General features: G+C 44.2%; 1 protein-coding gene across 6 annotated transcripts in view; it reads left to right on the forward strand.

The window, feature by feature from the left end:
* Window positions 1-21878, forward strand: part of Pbx1 (PBX homeobox 1) — a 310806-nt gene that overhangs the window by 180152 nt on the left and 108776 nt on the right. Inside the window, exon 1 of one of the 6 annotated variants that reach the window (XM_027417093.2) lies at window positions 21052-21187. The exons of the other annotated variants lie outside the window; for them this stretch is intronic. Within the exon in view, the coding sequence (XP_027272894.1) occupies window positions 21124-21187 (64 nt within the window). The 5' untranslated portion in view covers window positions 21052-21123. Of the gene's footprint in view, window positions 1-21051; window positions 21188-21878 lie in introns of those variants that run through there. 6 annotated transcript variants of the gene reach the window in all.

Below are 21878 nucleotides of genomic sequence, written 5' to 3' on the forward strand. Positions count from 1 at the left end.
TTTCTTCAATGTCTTTTTCCTAAAGAATTGTTTCTCCTCTTTTGGGTTAGAAAGTTGCTATCGTACAAGAAATGGAAAGCCTGCATGCCCGTTGGTTTCCACTGTGATTGTTAGCTAGTAGCGTGTATGTCTCGTGTTTTAGAATGATAGGGATAAAGCATGGGGAAGCAAGGGGTGGGCAGATTTAGCTGCACCAGGCCTGTTGTGTTGTGTCTTTCACACACTCAAAAGCTCTAATACAACAGTTCTCTCATATAGATTCCTAGAGCCCTTCTGGCAGTCCCCTTTTCTGGGGACTAAGGACTGGTTAAAGAGACAGCAATGAGAATCCAGCTGCCTTCTATTAAGTCAGACAACAAAGAGATTTGCCAAACTGTAAAACAATTCCACCATTTTTGCTCTTTTTCTCCAAATAACATGTTTTCATAAAAATATATTATGTACGCTAACATTAATAGGCAGAGCCTATCTAAACAGATTCTCTCAATATTGAAGCCTCATTTTCTTAATATTTAAGCATCAATTTCCAAATGTTTTTAATGTTTGTGAGTGCTCTGCCTGCATGTATTTTGTGTAGTACATGAATGCCTGGTGCTTGAGGAGCAGGTGTTGGAGCCCCTAAATTTGGAATTACAGATAGTTGTGAGCCATCATAGGTGTGCGGCCATTGAACACAAGTCTTCTGCAAAAGCCACCAGTACTTACATGCTGACTTATCTCTCCAGCACTTAAGTGCTAATTTTTAATATATGAACGGATCCCCAGGCCAAAACATTCGAGAATGCCCATGTCTAAAACCTGAACGCCCATACCTGTGCATGCCTCAGGACTGTAATATCTTTCAAATCTGTGGCAACTTTCAAAGTGACTCTCTGAGGAGCTCCAGAAAGCAGGCAGATAGTTTTTCTGTTTGAATTCTTCCAGAACTTTCTGCGGCCTCCATGCTAGATTATTCCAAGAGACACTCAAGTCCCCAGAACATGACCCACCTCTCCCCATCATTTTCATGGTGTCTCCAAGAGCAGTGTGAATGGCCTCTGCCATCTACTGCCCCTCTCTCTGTAAAGCCCGAGAGCCAGATTGCCATTCTAGACCAAGATAGGAGAAATAAGACATTAGGGGAGAAGGCAGAATATGGGTGGAGGAGAGGGGGAATTGCTAATTAAGCTCTATTAAATATTAATTGAAATATAAATTCAAAACCTCACCCATTCATGACAGTTATACAATCTAATTAAGTGGTAGGGCCTGTTGCCCCACAGTGTCACTCTGTGGATTAGGGAATGCCGTGATTTTCTGCTCAGCACCATGAGGACTTTATTAACCAAGGTATTTGCCAATAAAGTAGATGGGGAAGTCGGCAATAATCAGGGTTTTATGGAACATTGAAGAGCTAGAGGGTCAGTGTTCATAAAGTGGAGATCTGGTGTATGGCCGTGGTGACATGCGTGCCATCTGCAATGAATGCCTGGCCTCTACTGGGGGCTGGAGAGATGAGATCCTTTCCCACCTATTCTCATTTCTGTGGGTATTTTCTGCCAAGAGAACATATGGGTCTGGAAGAATTGGCTCACAAGGGTAATGTTCTTTCTGGACAAGCATGAGGACCCAAAGTTCAAATCCACATGAACCATGAATAAAGCAGGCATGGTTGTATGTTTGCATGTGTAACCTCAGTGCTCGGAGGAGGCAGATGCCTGATAACCCTGCTCCTGGTTCAGTGAGAGACCCTGCTTTTACACAACATGGCTGGGAGTGATAGTCACGCTGTTCTGCTCTGACCTGCCCACAGACGTACACATGGCTGCACATGTGCACATGCAGCTACACATTCACACACACACACTCAGACACACACACACACACACACACACACACACACACACACACACACACACACACACACACACACACACACACACACTGGAGGGAGAAAATGTGTTTTGAATCCCCCAGAAACAATTTCAATTTTATAAATTACCCTTCAAGAGGGAGAGAGGAAGCCTTGTGTGTATGTATAGTTTGCCCTCAAAGTTTCAAAGGAATCTAATTTGAAATGGCCTAGGAAGATGGGTGTGGTAACTTTGTGGCAAATGTGTGGAAGTTTGTGTTTGGAAATTTGTTGCAGAGGCACCTGATGAAGGAATAGTACTGCAGTCTCCCCGTCGGTTTCGGGTCTGCTCTCAATCTGTTCTTCTCAGACAATAAAACAAAACTGCCACTTGGTGCATTGTCTCCACTTACTTTTCATAAATGGCCTGGTAATTTTTAAAAAGTATCAAAGCTGCCTCTGAGATTTTTTTTTCAATTTTGTGTGTCTGTGTGTACATTTGTGTACTTTCATGTTTCAATGTGTGTTGGGGGGGGCAGGGTGACCCTGAGTGTCTTCCTCTATCACTCCCACCTTTTTGTAAAAATAATTCATTTAAATTTATTTCGTGTGCATTGGAGCTACAGACAATTGTGGGCTCTGAAAATTGAACCCAGGACCTCTAGAAGAGCAACCAGTGCTCTTAATGGTTGAGCCATCTCTCTAGCGACTCTCCCCTCCCACCCCCCACAAACCTTGTTTTATGTGAAAGAATCTGTCACTGAATCTGGAACTCTCTGATGGACTAAACCAGCTAGCCAGTGAACATGGGTGAGGCACCTGTAACTCCACTCCACCTCCCTCCCCCTACCCTCTGTGCAAGGATCTTGGGAACACACTGCCACACCAGGCTTTTGCTATGTGGATGCTGGGGACCTAAATTTGAGATTTTTGTCTCAGGTGGTACAACTCAATGTCACACTTCCACTGTAGTGCTTCATAAAAACAGGTCACCCTGGTTCTGCTTATTCTATCTGTTGTTGCAGTTGCTTTTATAGGGCGTGTGTTGGTGACTGGATGTTGTTTCCTCGAAAGCTTTCTTCATAACCTCTTTTCGTTGTTTTGAGTGCATTATTTCCCAAGTTTAAGAGATGTTATTTCAGTAAAAACGCATTTTGCAGGAGCACATTTGCCCCCTTGGCATTCACCCAGACCCATTCCTGAGTGCCACAACCCTTGCCTGATTGATGCAGGCTTCTCTGGACATTAGAAATGATCATGGCTCCTTGTCCATAGACTTCAGTGACTATCCAGTTGTCCTTGAAGGGAATGGGAAATGTGGAACAGAATTGTGTCACAGATCACCCTGTTATTCTGTATGTTAGCAATTTTACTGTGGTCTCTTATTTCCTATTCAATTTGAGCCTGGGCAGTTTCCTGAAGGAGTGTACATAAAGGCTCTCAGGCTCAGGAGCTGGCAGAATGTAGTGAGAGCAGTTTCCTTGCTCTCAGAAGGTGGCCTAGGAACCCTGGAAAGGCACAGGATAAGAGGACTTCCCAATGAGCACTCTGGGGACCAAGTCATCTCTCTGTCTTCTTTGGTGTGCAAATGTAAAAACTAAGTCGCCCGGCCATTGGGTGGCCAGGCCTTGGTACACATTAATCTCTGCCAGAGGAGACTGAGCAAGGGTTGCTGCGGGTGGATGACACTGGTCCCTGTGGTTGTCTGGAGGTGACTGCAAGTCCTGCTGCCCATGTACCCCACTGGCCTCTGGACAGGAACATGGGTCCCAGCTCGAGCAAACAGGCAAAGTAAACACCTCCTGGGAACTTGGCAAAGGCCTCCCTGTTCACTTCGGAGTGTTTCTTTCCTTGAAGCCCGTACTGGATCCTGGGTCTGTCTGCTGACGTTTTAGAACATGAGAAAGAGCCACGGCAGGAGCCAAGTATCTGCCAGACTGTGTCGGGAGAGCCTTTATCATTTCTGTCAGATACATCACAACTCGCTTGTCTTACCATACATCTTCCTAAATGTGACAGAATATTCAGCTGTTATTAATTGAATACTCTCTAATTTAACTGCTTAGCGGGAGAAAGAGTGACTGGTTTGTTTCAACACGTAAAACTGGCATCAACCTGTATGTGGGTTTTCAGTACAGTTGCATTTCAAGGCCTGCAAGAGTTATTGTCTGTCATGTGGCATGGCTACCCACTTTTTGTTGGAGTGGCTTAAATTCAGTCTTTATAGTTCTTAAAACAAATAGAGGGTACTGTGGGAGAGAAGGGTGGAAAAAGAGAGATCACAAATGAATATATGAGTTTGTGGGCTGTCGTTATTATTGTTATTACTATTATTATTTCAGTATGTTGTAGCTCATATGTCACAACCTCTGAAATAGCTCAACTCACTTGGAAAGTGACATTCTAGGGGCACCCTCCCCACCCCCGCACTCTGTCTCAATTTAAAACTCAAAGGATGAACTGGGATATTTGCCTTTACCTTTCTAACCAATGAAATACATAGAGCCTTATGCATTTCTGTCCAACAGGGAGTGTGATACTAAAATGTCAAAGCCATCTTGCTGAGGCTAAGAATTTTAGAGATTACAATTGAAGAGACTAAGGATGGATTTGGGGACACAGAACACAGCTTGCCCCTCTTAGGACCTCGGGTAAGGGAACAAAAAGCTGGTCCACTTTATAGCTACCCTAAAACATAACCAACTGAAGATCTCCAGTCACCCATGTAGAGAGACTCGGATGTGTGAACTAAAGATCCTACTGAACTTGGGTGAATTTGAAGGACACATTTATGGTTACACAATTCTGTTTCTTTAAAGAAGATAAATGGTGCACTGGGTTCCAAAATACATTAACATGTATTGTCAACAAAATGAATTCAAAGTATGGTAATAAGTAGAAGCTGGCCTGGGCTTGACTAGAACTCAGTAAGTAAAACAAAGCAAAGGGCAGCATCCCTAACTCTGCCACAAAGGTCGCAGGGTGTGCTTCAGTACTTTGCAGAGATGGATGAGAGCTCCAAGGCCGAGGACAGGAAAGAGCATACCTACAGTCCTTTCAATCGCCCATCATGGGACTATTAGCTTGAGCGTTCTGGAAAATATTATTACCCCCAGGGCGCCATGTAACTCCCTGGCTCCTGACAAGCTGCCAACATGGCTTTCTCTGGGTTGCAAAGTTGGAGCTCCTCTGGCAGGCTGCCAGGGTTTTAAGAAGGCTCTGGGGGCCCAAGGTAGCCTCCTGGTGCCAGTCAACATTCATTGAAAAACCCAATTCAGAGGGGAAAGGCTCCCTTGCTTCCTCCTCTGCACAGAGCTAGCTGGCATCTGAGGAGCATGGATGCTGGCACACTGCCCCTGGTTTTAGGGGCTGGCTTTTGCTATGGATGGCATGGAGAAGGGGATTATTTGCACTGTGGCTTTTGATGTAAGCCATCATTGTCATTTTGTATGAATAGCATTGCACAGGGATGGCCAAGCACAAAGCTTGGACTGCCATCCCTCCTCACATTGTCCTATGAGCCCCAAATCTTTGCTACTAAGGCCTTTCTAGATGTTTTTCCTCCTTTGTTGTCTTATGGAAAATAGTGGCCTCCAATAGAATCTTAACTTTTCTGTTAAAGCTTATTTTAATTTGAACACTGCCAAACATCTTAAAAAATTGTAAGTTCTCTTTTTTTTTTTCTGAAGGATAATTTACACATTTGTGTTCAGAAATGCTGTGCACATATGCTCACAATCATACTAGTAGTTACTGGAGTTAAGAAGTTGTTGCTTTTTTCTCCTTTTCCCCTATTCTCTTGTGTAATTTAAAAAGATATATTTGGCTACAGGATCTTAAGATACTCTAACCTCACCTGCAGGGTCCTGTGCGTGGGGGTGGTGCATGATGTAAATCTTATAATTGAGCATAGAGGCTTGTATGGTGGGAAAACCACATCTGTGGATTGGAAGAAGAAAACAGAATGGAGAATTCCTGGTGTGTTTCTTGGCCCCCTAAGTTCAGAGTTAAAAGAAAAATGGAGGAAGGAAATATATGTAGCATAAATTCTGGTTTCTGTATGCATAGATACATAAATGTCTGCATTTAGGCTTTTGATACTCGAACATAATAAAGGAAGCATGGAGATTGGGCTTGAGAGAATGCCTAATACAATCCATAGCATCATGAAAATCATATGATCCAAAATGTCATAATTTAAATACTTGGTAAAGAAAGTCTAGGTGAGAATTAAAGTTGGATATTCATATGCAGCAACCTATTGACAGAGTCAGCCATCTTAGCTCTGTGACACCTGGGGCGGTGAGGAAGTAGAGAGAAATATAACCTAGCATCTTCTGTAATTAATCTGGTTTTGTGTTTCAGAGAAGAAAGGCAAGAGTTCTTTATAGGGTCCTTTCTCACATCAGGGATGGAGGAGGTTGCAATGCAAAGACGTGGATGCTGGCGTCCCCCGGAACTCAAATTTTTGTAGAGGAACACACATAAAATATATTGGTTCAGGAACATAGAACATGATAGAGGACAGCAATATTTTTGATGGGATGACCATGACTTTTAAAGGTCCGGTTCAAAAAGGATAGATAAGAAAAGCCAAGAAAACTGTATTTTTTAAACAACTCACATGACATGAAGGTTCTGAAGTTAAAGGCTTTGTAAGATAATGATTGCTCCCAACATCGAAGTCTTCATTTCATTTGTTCATTGAAGATTCATATTTTCAATTACTGCCTGAAGCTTGACCAAATAAGAAGTATTAAAGGGTTGATTAAAAGAAGATAAATAGCAGCTCCAGAGTTGTTTGAACTTTGGAAATACCCGAAGAGGCTGAAGGACTTGAACACTGTTATCCCACCCACCCTTTTAATCATATAAATTATATTGCCATTTAACGTGTTTAGCCAATGAGGTCAGCGTGTCGCACCTGTTGTCAATTGAGTATTGACAAGGACTGAAAGGTTTCTAAAAGGCCTTTGCCAAGCTCAGTTAAGCCTGTTTCTTTAACCTCTAAATCATGCTGTTACTGTTTTGTAGCCCAGCATGTTTCCATTAAGGCGACCACACTAGGTTGCATTGACCCAGGACGACTTGCTGGGGTTTGTCAAGCACCAGGCTGACTCAGGCTGCAGCCCAAGGTCATGGTTAGCTTCTTTGGTGGGCTGCTCATAGCAAACTTTTGGATCTGCTGAGACCCAGTAAATATTCCTGAGTCTTTTAGTGTTTTCCACTAAAATATTTTTACTGTTAGACTTTAAAGCTGGGTGCCATGGTTTTGGAGATAATTAGACTTTGGGGGAGGCTGAGCAATGCAATGGAGCTGAATTTGTACTTGGAGACAAGTGTTGTCAGATTTGTCTAGTGGCCCAGGAGCACCCTTGACCATCTCCAGCTCATGTTCACACCGTCCTGTATGTCTTACAGCAGTTTATCTTGGATCCTCTGGTGCTGCCTTCCCAAATCACCATTTTCATTCCTTACCAAGTCTCTGATCCCATGAGTGGAGTTTGTGCTCACAAAACCCTGTTGGTTGTTTTACCACTTCAGTGGCTGCTTCAGACCACCACTGTTTTCTTGTTCATTATTGCTTAAATATATCAATGCATGGTGTCATAGCTTATGGCTAATAAAACTCCCACTCTGGGTGACTGCGGTGTGGCTTGGTGGGAAGTGACATCCCGAGCTGCAGGCAGACTCTGAAGAGGCAGATTTCACATGTGACCCAATGCCAGGGATTGATCCTGGCTCCACAAAGGAGGACATAAAAGAGATGATACTAGGATTCCTGCCTAATGGTCCCTGCCAGAGGCAGGGAGGAAGGTGACTTCTGGTGCTTGTGGCTGCATGAGAGTCTGCCTGCTTACACTGCTTGCCTTTTCTATATCAATACCATAGCCTTGCTTGAACTTCTCAATACAGGGCTGGATGGATGCACAACAGTAGAGGAAATTCTAATATATTAGCAGACAATGCCTCCTGAAGCATAGTAGTAGATTATAGCTCCCTCCCCCTTAATACCAGTAACCAAGAAACTTGAAACTAAAATCTTTTTCAAGTAGTTAATCCTATAGGAATATCTTGAGTACCTATTGTGTTTACAGTACAGTACAGTGGGTACTCAGTATACCTAGCATACAGTAGGTGCTCAGTCAGGGCAGGCCTAATGCAAGTGAAGGGAAAATAAAGTTCCAAAGCTGGACAGAGAAACCTCTACTTGGGAGCAGCTAGGATAATGGACACTTGCTGAGAAAGGGCCTGCCACCTGCCACAGTCTCTCCATTCTGGGTAATGAACTGTATGCATTTTGTAAAAATCTGTGTGGTTTACGGGCTTTTTTGTAACGCTTTTCATACCACAATACATTAATTTTCATAGATAGCGTCAGTTCTCAAATACCTTACAGTGTAACCTCTCAGTGGGTTGGATGGTGGCAAAGGAAACCATTATGCAGGCCACAGATTATAGCATGATTTGGTTGAACCCAAATACCTGAACCATACAGCAAAAACTACAGTGATCAGTGGTACATACCAAGCCCTGCCTTGATATGTGGTGCTGAGATAGAGTGAGTGAGTGAGTGAGTGAGTGAGTGAGTGAGTGAGTGAGTGAGTTAGTTTAGTTAGTTAGTTAGTTTTGCTTTGTTTCTAAGGTGGAGGGAAGGCAACTGCTTTCTCAACTGATGTCCCCAAGTCTAATGCACAAGGAACTCAACACCAGGTGCCTGGCTAGATGATGTGGAGTCCTGGGTGGCTGGTTCAGGAGCATTGTCTGCTGGCTCCCATTTAGGACTTTTCCCTTCTCTTTTTTAAAGAAAGAAACATAAGGAAAGCATTTGCTTTGACATTGAGTCCACCCCCACAAGTAACAGTAATTGCAGGACCCAGAGGACGGAAAAACATATCATTCCCATTTGGGGCCGAACAGCCTTGACAACCTTATGCTAAACCTTTGGATTAGATGAAGCCAGGCTGCAGCATGGCAGCCCTGGCTCAGGTGGACAGGCATTGGGCACAGAGCATGCAGCCACCAGGGGCTTCTATAGCTAGGAGATAGGGGGTGACGAACTGCGTTTTCAGGAGCTCTCTGGGATGATGACACCCAGGGTTGATCCTTCATGTAGCCTCTGAGGCTTTAGGCATTTTGGCCATGAGCTTGTCCAATGCCGGTTCACAAAATAGATAGGGCCTCTTTGACTGCACAGGGACTGACCAGGCCCCCTCCCCCACTTGTAAGCAACAACCTGACAATTCCTGCAGAAACAGTACCCCTGGAAAGTCCCGCCACACACACCACACATGCTTCCTCCTCCAGGCTCCGTGTGTCTGTGAAAGTTCAAATACTGAGTCAAGTTTATTGTTTCTATCTCGTTTATTTTAAGTATAGTTTTACACTTTATTATGTGCAGTGACATCTTAAATGGAGCCTGTCACTCCATCTTGACTGCTGCTAGGGGCTAGAGCCACTTACCATGTCACCATTTCAGCAGCCCTGATTAACGGTATCAGAGGGAGCAGCTCCAGCTTCACCCTCCCCAAAAAATAGCACCCCTTATTTACATGAGGCAAAACACCAGAGCAACAGCATCCCAGGTCTGAAGTTGGAGGGCTTCCAAATTAGTGAAGTTTGGGGTGACATCGTCTTTTCTTTTTCTGCTTTCCTGTCTTCCTTTCTCTCTTCACCTCTTCTCCCTTTTTTTTCTCTTTTACTTCCTCCCTTTTCATCTCTCCTTTCCTTTCATCCACTCCTCTTCCCTCCCTCCCCTGCCTTGTGCTTTTCAGATGTTAAATATGTTACATGATCTCTTTTCTCTAATGTGTTTTGATGCATTTTCTGTGTCCTTGACAAAAAATGAAAAAAAAAAACTATTTCTTCTGTTTTCGATCTTGCCTCTACAGCAAAAAATAAATAAATAAATAAATAAAAATAAAAAAAATGAAAAAAATGAAGCAAAGCAAACTCAAGGCGCTTTCTTTTCCTGCTCTCTCCTTCCTGGTTGCAAGTCGGTGTCTGAGCCCTGTCACCATGTGAGGTAGCCTAGAGTAATTTGAATATTTCATTCTCCAGGCTGCTAATGCAGCCTGTGTTGCAGATGGCACTGGCTTCATCCTTCTGGACTCGGTTCAATTATAAATGAAAGTAGGGAGCTGAAATTTGTGTTTTTGTCTCTGCGTAGTTAGAATAATACAATAAAGCTTGGTGGGTAGGAATTTCTCAAACTGCCAGGGATGCTTCCCAGTTCCATCTTTCCTCCGTTCCTGGGGGGCACCAGCACAGAGCCAACATTGTTTCTTGGATATTCTCGTTCCTCTCATTTGAACTAAGGCAGTCTTTAAAGAAGAACAAAGCTTCCCAGTCCAGGCACCCACCTCTTTCTTCCACCAGTCTCTTTTTAGATTCTGTTCCTTTCTTGTAGGGATGACTGCATGAATTATTTGGGAATCTGGAGCAAAACCTTCAGAGTCCTGAGTGCCTCATCCAGGGACACACTGGTGGCCAGAGGAAAGTATCTCTTCCCACAGTGTGGCACATAAACCCAGCCTGCCACATTAGTCAATTAAAAACAGAACACACCTATATGGTGAATTATGCAAAGTTGTGGTTTTAATCTTGTATGCACATATTCATTAGAAATTCATGGTATTTCAAGTGTGTGTGTATGTGGTGTGTGCACATGTGTCCAAAGGCTTGGGGATTTGGTATGTTTGAGGGATATTCTTAAAAAAAAAAAAAAAACTTATATTGGGGCATAATTTTATGAACATTTTGGTGAGTTGTAAGGCATGAAGCTTATCCCAGGCTTCATTTTGAGGAATTCAAGGTGAGAGTATTTTTTTCTCTGAACCCTCAAGTCATAACCATGGATGGGTGTTACAGATGTTCTCCTATCTGCCAGTAACTTCAAGGAATTGAGAAAGTGCTGACTGTGCTTCTCTTAGATTGACAGCTGGCATGGTAGTAGATTGTGTAGATAAACCATGACAATCATTAAGTTTACTTTGTTTCTCACCTAAATTGATTTGCAGTGTCACACATGTGGGTTTTCTTTTGATTTTGTTGTTTGTTAAAATCTTTGTAACGTTGAACAGGGCTATGGATTTTTAACCTTTCCTAGTCACCTACATTTTTATGCTTATATGACTAAGGTGAAGGCTCAAGGGACCTAAGAGAGAAGAGAGAGGCTGGGAATGTGACCCCGGGTAGGGCGCTTGACTAGTATATACTTCATGAGACCCTGACTTCAACCCCCAGAACCAACAAAAGATTGTTTCCGGCTAGGGAGGTGGCCCAGTGGATGGAGGGCTTGATACTTCACAAGCACCTAAGATTCCCATCACCCACATACAAGCTGGACACCTTGGTTTGCATCTGTAATCCTAGCCCCTGAGGTGGGCTTGCAGAGAGATTAGAATCCCGGGGGTTTGCTGGCCAGCCAGTGTAGAGAATCAGCAAGTTTCAGCTTCAGTGATTGGCAGTCTCAAAAAATAAGGTGGAGAATGATGGAGGAAGACACCCAATGTTTACCTTTGTCCCGTGTGTGTGTGTGCGCGCATGCGTGCACTCGAGCTCCAACTTACACACACACACACACACACACACACACACACACACACACACACACACACACAGAGAGAGAGAGAGAGAGAGAGAGAGAGAGAGAGAGAGAGAGAGAGAGCATGCTCAGTTTCCACAGTAGTTTGTGATAACCTACCTTTTCCAAGGCACTATGACCACTCAATATTTGGTTCTACAGTGTACTGTGTAGCCAGATCCCTCCAGTCTCCCCCCGCCCCAACACACACACATGCCATTCACACAAACACCTGCTTCATCTTCCCTCATTCAAGAGATAGTACCTGAACAATGGGTAAAAGTATGGAACCTGAGGAAAATTAGAAGTGTTTCTCCACACAAACCTCCCAGGTAGATAAAATGCATCCTTGGAGCATTTCTTTTTTCTAAGAACACCACAATTAGAAATGTCTAATAACCTCCTGGTCACTTTCCACAACGAATTACCTTGTATTCATTCTCTGCTGATAGAAAATCTTGCCCAAGTAATGAAACTGGAGTTCCTAGTCTCAGCTACTTCCAATTTGTCAATCACTGACCTACTTTTCTCTGGAAATTTGGACTAAAAATGGAAAAATAATAGCAACAGTATTAATATTGTGATAATAATTTCTGATGTGTAAAGTACTCTTGAAGTATTTTATCTCAGTGTTGACTTTCACAATAAATTTGAAGGAATGGGTTTTTTTTTTTCCCCTTAGAATCCACATCTAAGAAACAAACAAACTAGGAAGAAAACATATTAGGAGAAGTGGAACAATTTAAAACCACCACTCAAATCTAACTGAGATGTATTAGGATTAAGGTCAATGGTGAGTAACAGAGGCCGCACCTACCCTCTTTTCAACAACTGTAAGACAAGAGACAGGCTTTTCAAAGTGGCTCCACTGCTGACAAACATAGACTTACTTCCTCTCTTTACTCCATCTTCTGGAAGTGTATTCCATTGTTGTCTCCTTGCTCTGAAGTAGCCACTAGAGCTCTGGATGTTGCATGTGCTACCCAGAATAGAGCACAGATAGGTTGACTTATCCCCTTTAAAGAAGGCTCTACTATATACTGGTCATACCTAGGCTTGTACCACACTGGCCATATTGACATGCTCCACTTTATTATAAAGGGGCCTGAGATGTGCCCTTGGGTAGAAATGTCTTTTAGAAATGAAGCAAGTCTCTTAAATGAGATTATACTCAGTGTTAGCCTTAACTTCCCCTCCCCCCAGTTTTCCCAAGTAGATGAGACAGGCTAGGTAGTCATATCTGTTGTCCAGATTTGACGTGAAACATAGCTGTGATATCACACGAGAGGGCACAGCAATGGCAAGCACAGGTCTTGTTGCAGTAAATGTGGGCGAATAGGTTGTAATTAGACATACGTATGGCAGGTACCATCGGCACAGGGGAGGCAGGCCTGGGCCCCACAGCACAACAGCACTGGCAGGGTCATACAAGCAGATGACCTACAGACCCCGCTGTAATCCCTGGGTTTCCCTACCCCCGCATGGCTTTTTACTTAGTGACCTGGGAACTCCATATTTCTCATTCATGTCATTTCCCACCTAAATCAGAATGGTGTGTACAATTTTGAAGACTCTTGGGATCAACTTCTTAGTTATTCTGTAGCTAGAGGTCAGGGGATCCTAATGCTGCCTATGATCACAGTAGAGAGGTTGTCTTTTTATTCATTCTATTTATGGAGGAAGAAAACTCAAGCTTCTAAGTACTTGGGCATGTATTTATGCACTGTAGCCCGGAGATGCTATAAGTCATTGTCATTGAACCCTCAGTACCCCCGTTCCTGCATCCTCTGCTCCAGCAGCTTGGGGAGACACTCTCCACACCCACATCACCTCACAGGAGCCGTGTGTGTGTGTGTGTGTGTGTGTGTGTGTGTGTGTGTGTGTGTATTAAATGAGGTGAAAAAAGGAGTGCCTGTCTGTTCATGACAGGAAGCATTTTGTGTGTATCTGTGTATAGTGCTTCACATTATATATTAGTTTAGCCTCGTAATGTGGTTTTCCTAGGTCACAAATCCATACAGAATGTCTGACAGTATGGTGTGGCCCGTTACTTGTGTTGCAGGATTGTGGGGACGACCACATTACTCATAGGTGAGCCGGGCTAGTGTCTCCAGATTGTCAGGAGTGGCTTTATGGTACTGCCCACACTGCCACATATTTTATTTAGATCACAGATGTTTGCCCTTATAATTTAGTTGTCTTCGTTTGTTACAGCCTGATTCTTTCTTCCTTTGCTTTCCTTGCCTTTATAGTTTGATTGGAATATGTCTAAATAGCTGTAGTCCTCCTACATGAAGAAGACTAATAGTTGTGGCAACATTAGTGTCCAAGTCAGTCTACGGTGTTTAGATGTGCACTGAAAGCTTACCAAATAGGAATCCTTTTCCAGATCATATTTATATGAAATATTTAGGTGAATGGATTTCTATATGAGTTCTGAAACGCCTGTCCTCATTTATTATAGCAACATTTTCAATGAGTTCTGAAGAAGTCATCATTCTTCTCATTCAAGAATTTTGTTTCAATCTTGTAAATTGTCATCACTCCAATTCTCCCCTGAGTTAGTCTTTTTCCTTTGAGAATAAATTTTCCAATACTAGAGGGTAGATTCCCATACAGTTCCAGATTAAAAACCCTTTCAGCTCTGTATGTAGCTTTACCAGCCCAGTGGCTTCAACTAACATTGCACATGTGGCCATCAGCCATATAGGAATGTTGACTTCACTCTCGGTGTCAGCAGGATGTTACTGGGGGTGACTTCTACACAAGAGATGGAAGCAGAGTAAAAGATGGACGTATAGTTCCCCCATTAATTCTAGCCTGGCAGCATTAAATGTTATAATTAGTTTTTAAATTTGCTTCCGGTGTGTGCAGAGTTTGTATGTGTGCGTGCGTGCACGGGCACATGCGCGCTTACGTGCACACACGTGCATGCATGCATGTAAGTGTATCATCATCCATGAAAACATTATAGTATCCTTCACCCTCCATTAAGGTAAATGGATAGTGTTTCAGTTTGTTTTGGAAGCTTGGACCAGGAAGTGAGGACTCCGCTTAATCAGTGAAGCTGATTGGCTCAGCTGTAGGACTTTCCTCTGGTGCCAGATACAAGGGATGAAATGGCAAGTAGATGTTTAGTATGAGTCAACTAGCAGAGCCAAGGGAGGCAATGGGCACTTGGGATGCCCTGTGTGTCCAGCTGTCTTCTCATGACTTGGCACATGTCAGCTCAAGATGGCAATCCTGGAAGACAGATGACGAAACAGACGGGGCTCTGAAGGGTGAGCTGATTCACCTACAGTCAGGGCAGAGGCACCAAGATGTAACTCGGGTCTGTCTAATGATAAAACCATCAAGCGTCTCCAGGGTATCATTGGAAGTCTCACTCTGTCAAACTGGGAAATGCTTCTGGAAATGTCACCATGAGATAACAGAGCTGGTCTCTGCCTTCTGTCCTCATGGATGCTTCTACCTTGTTTGAATAAATCAAAAGGCATTTCTAGATATACCCCATACCTCTAGCAAAGTTTGAGTGCTTTTGAGGGGCAAAAGACAGTTAAAATATGGTTCTGGCCTTTGGAATGAGTGGCTCTCCATGAGCAGTGACAAAGCAACGGATGAAAGAACTGCTGTCCTTAGCAGTTTCAAATTGTCATTGTCAGGTGTCAACAAAACGTAGGGGCCAATATTGTATCATCCTAACAAGCTATCTAGAAACAGAATGGGGAGAGGAATCTGTGGGTGTCTGGGGGGGGGCCTCCAGGGTAGCTCTACTGTGACTGAGTGGAGGGTTGAAAGCAGAAGCTTGGGGCCAGCTGGCTTGAGAGATGGCTGTACAAATCGAGGTGTCCTAGCCTGTAGATTCCATCCCTGTCCCCAGACATGGCGTTTCCTCACTTCCTCTCATATTGAGGAGCAGCCATTATCATTTGTCCACCTCCTTTTGCAGATAAGGAATACCACATTGGTACCATTCCCGCCATATGCCATGTCCCATGAGGAGCTCTGGAGAAAATGAAACACTGGGGCCAAAGGCAAAGGAGTAGAACATCCTCCAAGATCCTACAGCTAGCGAGAAACCCCCACCTTCCAACTTACAGCTTTGGACACAAATTTTGGAGTCTCCAGAATTTGGTCTCCCCCATCAGTGGGTTCCAGTTTATAAATAGGTTGAGTTCCAGAAATTTCTTTTAATTTTTTTTTTACCCCCACCCAACCAAACTTTAATCAACTTTCTGTAAGTGTAATAAAGTTTGGTTCCACATCCCAAACACAGATAGATGCCTGTTGTAAAACAGAAATTAGTTGCATTGTGATGTGCTTACTCTAAATCACTAGTCCCCAAATAGTTCTTAATAGCTGCAATGTATCCTGAAGCAGGGCTGGCCAGAGAGGTTATGGATTCCAGTTAAAAGGGAAAGTGTAGAAACCCTTGTTCAAAACATAACTGGGCCAGTGAGATGGCTCACCAAGTAAAGAAACTCACTGCCAAGTCTGACCCAGGGATTGATCCCCACACCACATGGTGGAAGGAATGAACTTACTTCTACAAGTTGTCCTTGGACCACACAAGGGCTGTGTGCACACGTACACACAAGAGCCCTCACACCCACACATGCGTATTCCACAGTGATAACATTAGACAGTTAATGTTGGGTGCGCAGGATGTCTGTGAGCAGGTCTTTGGGAGACTGCATGGGTCTCACACACACAAAGCCAGCCCTGGCTTGAGTCTTGGGTCCAGAATACAGGAAATAGCTTTCCCGAGTCAGGTGCTGTCTGTGCCTCCATAAACGGGGAAGTGGGGAGGAGATGGAACGGGTTAGGCCTGGAAAGACACAGTGTGCCAGCTTGGGTGAGGTTCCTGGCATGTGGCCCTCTGTGTTGGATGCTCCCAACTACAAAGAACATGGTGATTCTCTGTGGCTATGGAAAGCTATCTCTTTCTTAGTCATTCCCAAAGAATTCTGATTTGGAGTACAGGGGAGCATGGAGAAGTGGGTGGCAACACAGACAGCAGGAAACTGGCCTTCTGAGCTCTCTGTGAACTTAGCTCGACTTCCTTTGTATCTGTCTGTTTCTGATGGTAAGTGTACATAAGGCCACCCCTCGGAGAAGTCCCGCCACTTCTGCATGTCTTTCTGCTACAGAAAAACAGATGGATAGAAACTTACATGAAAATCACAGCTGCCACTCTGGACAATTAAGCAAAACATGAAATTGCAGCAAAAAAAAACACAGGGTATCGAAATAGAACAAGATTTCACGTGAAGGAATCATGCTCTTGAACCAAAGTGAGGTATCTCTCCCCATCTTCTGAAGGGGGTGCTAGTGTTTGATATTCTTCTATTCTATTACTGCTGACACAGCTCAGTGAATGTGCCTGACTATCAGAGGTGACTTTCATTAGGCAAGGGGCAGCTATGCTAAACTGTGATAACATTCGAGTCATATTTTCAAGATTGATTTGGTATTTTTATATTTACTGTATTATCCAGGTTTTTTTAAATTATTTTTTAAAGTGCGTTAGAATATTGTTTAGTTGCCCTTTGAGGGCAGAAGAAAGCATCAGCTATCCTCACTGAAGTCATGAGTTGCCCAACCTGGGTGCTGGAAACCTATTTGATTGTCTTCAAGAACAGCAAATGTATGTAACCACTGAACCACCCATATCTAGGCCCTCAAGTTATCCTTTCAAAGGGGACCTGAAAAGGAGGCAAGTGCTAACATTTGGTGCGTGCCGTTCAGGACCTTTGAGCCAAGCAAAGCTCTAGTTAGTGAGCGCACTCAGCTTTGCCATCCACTGAAGGTCACAAGCTTTGAGACATTGTCCATAGCTTCCTGGTCCAAGAGTGCTGGAGATGGAACTAGAAATCTGAGTTCAAGGCCCAGGCTTCCCCTTACACAGAGACTACCCACTCTGTCTCATTTCCAACCTTGGGAGCCAAGGGCATAGAATACTACACTACTTTCAAAGTCACCCATCCTCCCAGATTGCAAGGACAATCCGAGGCCCTGCTGGGAGCATTCTCTGAAGGGAAAGCCAGTTAAGGCTTTAGAAGTTTGCATTTTCTCCCTTCTATTTTCTGAAACCCAATGATTGCCTGGTAGGTGGCCCATGCCTGTAAGAACTGCTGCTTGTGCCCAGTGGAATGACAAGAGTGAACAAAAAAGCAGGTCAGGTCACTACTGTCACAAAAGAAGCTGCTCTCTTGCCTCTCTCTCCCCCAGCTTGCTGTGCCCCCACCCTCCACCTAGGACTTTCACTAACAAAGCCCTTCACATCCAAGGGGATGTCAACTTATTAGCCTAGACTTGTGCATATTTGACTTCCTTACCCAGTGGGTACTTCGCCTGAAGGGCCTAAGGGGATCCCTGAGACTCTCTCTGATGACGTATGGTACCTAAACTACAGATCTGTCCTCTGGTTTCATGTCATTTTCCGGTTTCTACACGGCTGAGCACATCTGTCCCGTTTGATATCCAAGGTAACTTCATATTTGACTCTGACCCTGCAGGAGATGGGGAAGAATTAGGAACCAGATATACGACATATAGCAAGTGAAGAAGAGGCTTCTCCCTGTCTGAGAAACCTTGGTGGTACTCTCTCTTCCCTGTCTCTCCCTTGATGAGTTATTTATTTAATGGACCCAGTAGAACCAGTCCATTTATAGCAAGCCACTGTAAGATAGGATTATTGTGTGCACCTTAACAACGGAAGTGACATCATAAGCAGGAAGCTTGACCGTGAGAACCTAGTGACTACATATCAAATGTGAATGTTGGATCTGTGTCTGTGATTATAACACAAAATGCTTGGGAATGACTGGCCTGTGAGTGTTTAAGAAGGTTGTGTCGTATTACTGCAGGGATTTGGGGGCTCAGTTCCTGCTGTCTTGCCTCTCTCCATCTGCTCTGTGAAACAGTCAGAGCCATACACAGCCCTGAACTTTCTCTGTGTATGCCTTCATTTTCCTGCTTTCCTGCCATTTGACTCTTCCTTCTCAGCTCACGGAAGGGTAGCTGACTCACGAGTGGAACATACGTGTACATACCCAGACTGTCCACAGCTGAGTTGGAGCAGATACACCCTGGCAATGCTGAGCACATGGGCTATGAAGAATTCCACTTGGAGCGCTCTATTATTTGGGGCTGGTTTCAACTTTTCTGAGCCACTTTCCTGAAAAGTGAGAATTGAAAATGGACATGAAGCTTGGCATGGGTGTGGATCAGGTTGCACGGTGTGAGTGAGATCATGTGAGATCTCTTGGTTACAGCCACTATAGAAAGAAAAAGAAAAGAGAAAGAGCCCAAATTACTTTTAAAAGGCTGCCTAGGTCCTGTTGCCTTTTCAGGGAATGCTGGCTCTTCTGGTGTATGTTTTAATAAGCAAGTAGGAATTATAAATTGACCCATGGGGGGCTATGTGAGCCCCACCTTTGCTTTTTTGTTTGTTTGTTTGTTTGTTTTGTTTTTCGAGACAGGGTTTCTCTGTGTAGCTTTGGAGCCTGTCCTGGCATTCGCTCTGGAGACCAGGCTGTCCTCAAACTCACAGAGATCCACCTGCCTCTGCCTCCCAAGTGCTGGGATTAAAGGCGTGCGCCACCAACACCCGGCTCCCCCTTTGCTTTTTTTGCTTCTTTCTTTCTTTCTTTCTTTCTTTCTTTCTTTCTTTCTTTCTTTCTTTCTTTCTTTCTTTCTTTTTTCTGAGACAGGGTTTCTGCATATTGCTTTGGAGGCTGCCCTGGAACTTGCTCTGTAGACCAGGCTGGCCTCAAACTCACAGAGATCCACCTGCCTTTGCCTCCCGAGTGCTGGGATTAAAGGTGTGTACCACCAATGCCGGGGCTCCCCTTTGCGTTTTAATAGATACATTGGGATGACTTGCCGAGGACCAAAGGTGAAGAGTAGCAAAGCAAGGGTATGAGCTCCTACTAGAGCCACTTGACCAAGGCCAACATGGAGTCCGACCATAAGTGATCCCTTTTTGTATTTAGTCTGCCTTGGACTCCTTTCTCCTTTTAATCAGACCTGTCAGGGTAGAGTCATTGTTCCTGCCATGTTTTGTTGCCAAGTTGTCCACTAGGGTGTTGTGCTGCACCTGTCTGGGCCACCCAGTTCTCCTCATGGATCTTCTCCCACAGACTATGATTTTGCAGTTGTCCTGCCTGCACAGCACCCGCCTCTGCTGTGACTCCCATTCTAATAGACAGACACAGCTATATGGGTCCATCATATACCATAATGTTTTGATGTAGATGTATTGTCTGCTATCACAATGGAAACTTGTCACCCTCTCTATTGCACTGATGGATCAGAGGATCTCCTTGAACAGTGTGATTCTAAAGCCAAATCCCAGAGCCACTGCATCTTTCCATCCCTTGGTCTCTTATGTTGAACACACAGCAAATGTTCTGGGATATGTGCTGCGAGCTTGAGAGATGTAGAAAGAAGAGGGCTGTGAGCTCTGAAGGAGAGCCACAGGCTGGCCCAGACAGCATCTGCACCTTCTTTTGTTCTGAATACTGCTCTTGGACCGTTGGCCCAATCTTTGTGAGCAAAGTGATTGGGAAAATTGCTACCTTCCAGTTTCTGTTACTCTAAGAGCCTCCCTTTCACAGGATGGCCACACTTCATTCCCAGGCCTCCTGGGAGACCTCTTCCTTCCTCCCTCTGTCATCTTCCTCCCTCCCCCCACCCCCAACACCTTAAGGATTTGAAATGCTTCCTGCCCACAGCTTCAACAGAGGGACTGCCAAGGGATTTCAGTGTTTATTGCTTTCTTCTCTGGGAATGAAGCAGCTCCAACCAGCTACTATTTAAGAAACACAACAGCATGGTTTTTGCTTATTATCAAACCGAGAACAGAGTTTGGTTGCAATAAAAACTTGACTCTCGCTACATGTCGTGTGTGTGTGTGTGTGTGTGTGTGTGTGTGTGTGTGTGTGTGTGTGTGTGTGTGGTGTCAGGGGGATTCTTCAGTCTTTGGATCTCTGTGGATCTCTGTCCCCTTGTGCCAGAGCTGATGTTCTGAACATAGCAGGGAGGGCAGGCTGCCTTGTTTGTAATAATAAACGAGCTTTCCCTCATAACCACCTCTCTCTTCTTAGTCCAGAGTTTTCCTTGCTCAGTCTGTCTGTTGTCTCGAACACAGAGATCCCTGCACTTGACATTCACTACAGTCTTTCTGGATTTTCTCTTGAAACAGCTTTCTTAAAGTCTCCAGAGATCTTAAAAAAATGCAAATGGAAATTGCTTTGGAAGCTGAAATGAGTGTCATTGGGAGTCATGAGCTCCTGGCCACACTGGGACAAACTATTTTTTATTTTGGGTAATATTTCTTCTTTGGCATTTATTACACCTCTGTTAAACACAGCTCATGTGACACAGTGTTACTCACAGGCAATCAGAGGGAAAGCTGAAAGTTGAGCCATTAGTAGGGCAGGGCAACTTATTGTTAATAGCAGCCATTAAAGCTGAAAGGAAAAAATTACCCATCTGCCCCCTCCAGACCTGTCTGCCTGAAATGGGGATTGGGCCTCCAGACCGGAAGGGGGGCTGGGAGACCATGAGGGAAGGAGAATGGAATGCAGAAATGAAAGCTCTTGGTTGGAGAAGATAGAGCTGAATTCCAGTTTGGATCCTATCCCAAGAGAGTGAGACACAGGATCACCTCATCAGAATTCAAGAGGTCTTTGGTCTGATTATGCGTTCCCAGGAAATCACCTGGTCCCTCATCCAAAGTTCCGTGAAATCCATTTTAGCCACAGGTAGGAAACTTAGAAGCAACACCCTTTCTCAGGAAGGCTCCCACCACAGTGTATAACTGAGATAGGATTCACCCTACTGGGTTCTTTGTCATGAGCCTTGGGGTTGAGTAACACATTTCTTTTTAGTCTCTATTGGGGGAAAAAAAGGCTTAAAGCCCCTTCCAACAGCTTAAATTCTAGTCAAACAGGCGACATCAGCTAGGAAGATAAATTTAAGAAGACTTCTTTAGGGCGTGGTTATAAAATTCACAAGATGCCCTGAAGGTAAAGGCTGTGACCAATTTTATAGATTTCTGCTTAGTCACTTCAGTGCAGAGTGACCTCTGCTACCAGAGTCACAGATAATGTGGAAAACTAAGATTGAGGCTTAGAACAGAACTATGAGTACTAGGGTCCTCTCCCCAGCCCGCTTATCTGAAACCTCTGAGAAGATAGTGTGGTGGGGTTTTGCAGCCTTGCCCACATGCTTTTGTGTAGAAACATGGATTGAAGCCTGAAATGCAAGGCTCTGTGGTGTCATGGCTGGATAAGAGGTCTGAGCAAGTACATACACATGCACACACTTGAGCACAGACACGAATGCACACACACACACACACACACACACACACACACACACACACGTACATGCAAGCACACACACGGGGCCTGATTGATGATAAGTGATCATACTGTCCGAAAAAGGAGCTGC

This window comes from Cricetulus griseus, chromosome 5 (assembly GCF_003668045.3).
Source record: "Cricetulus griseus strain 17A/GY chromosome 5, alternate assembly CriGri-PICRH-1.0, whole genome shotgun sequence".
Lineage (NCBI taxonomy): Eukaryota > Metazoa > Chordata > Mammalia > Rodentia > Cricetidae > Cricetulus > Cricetulus griseus.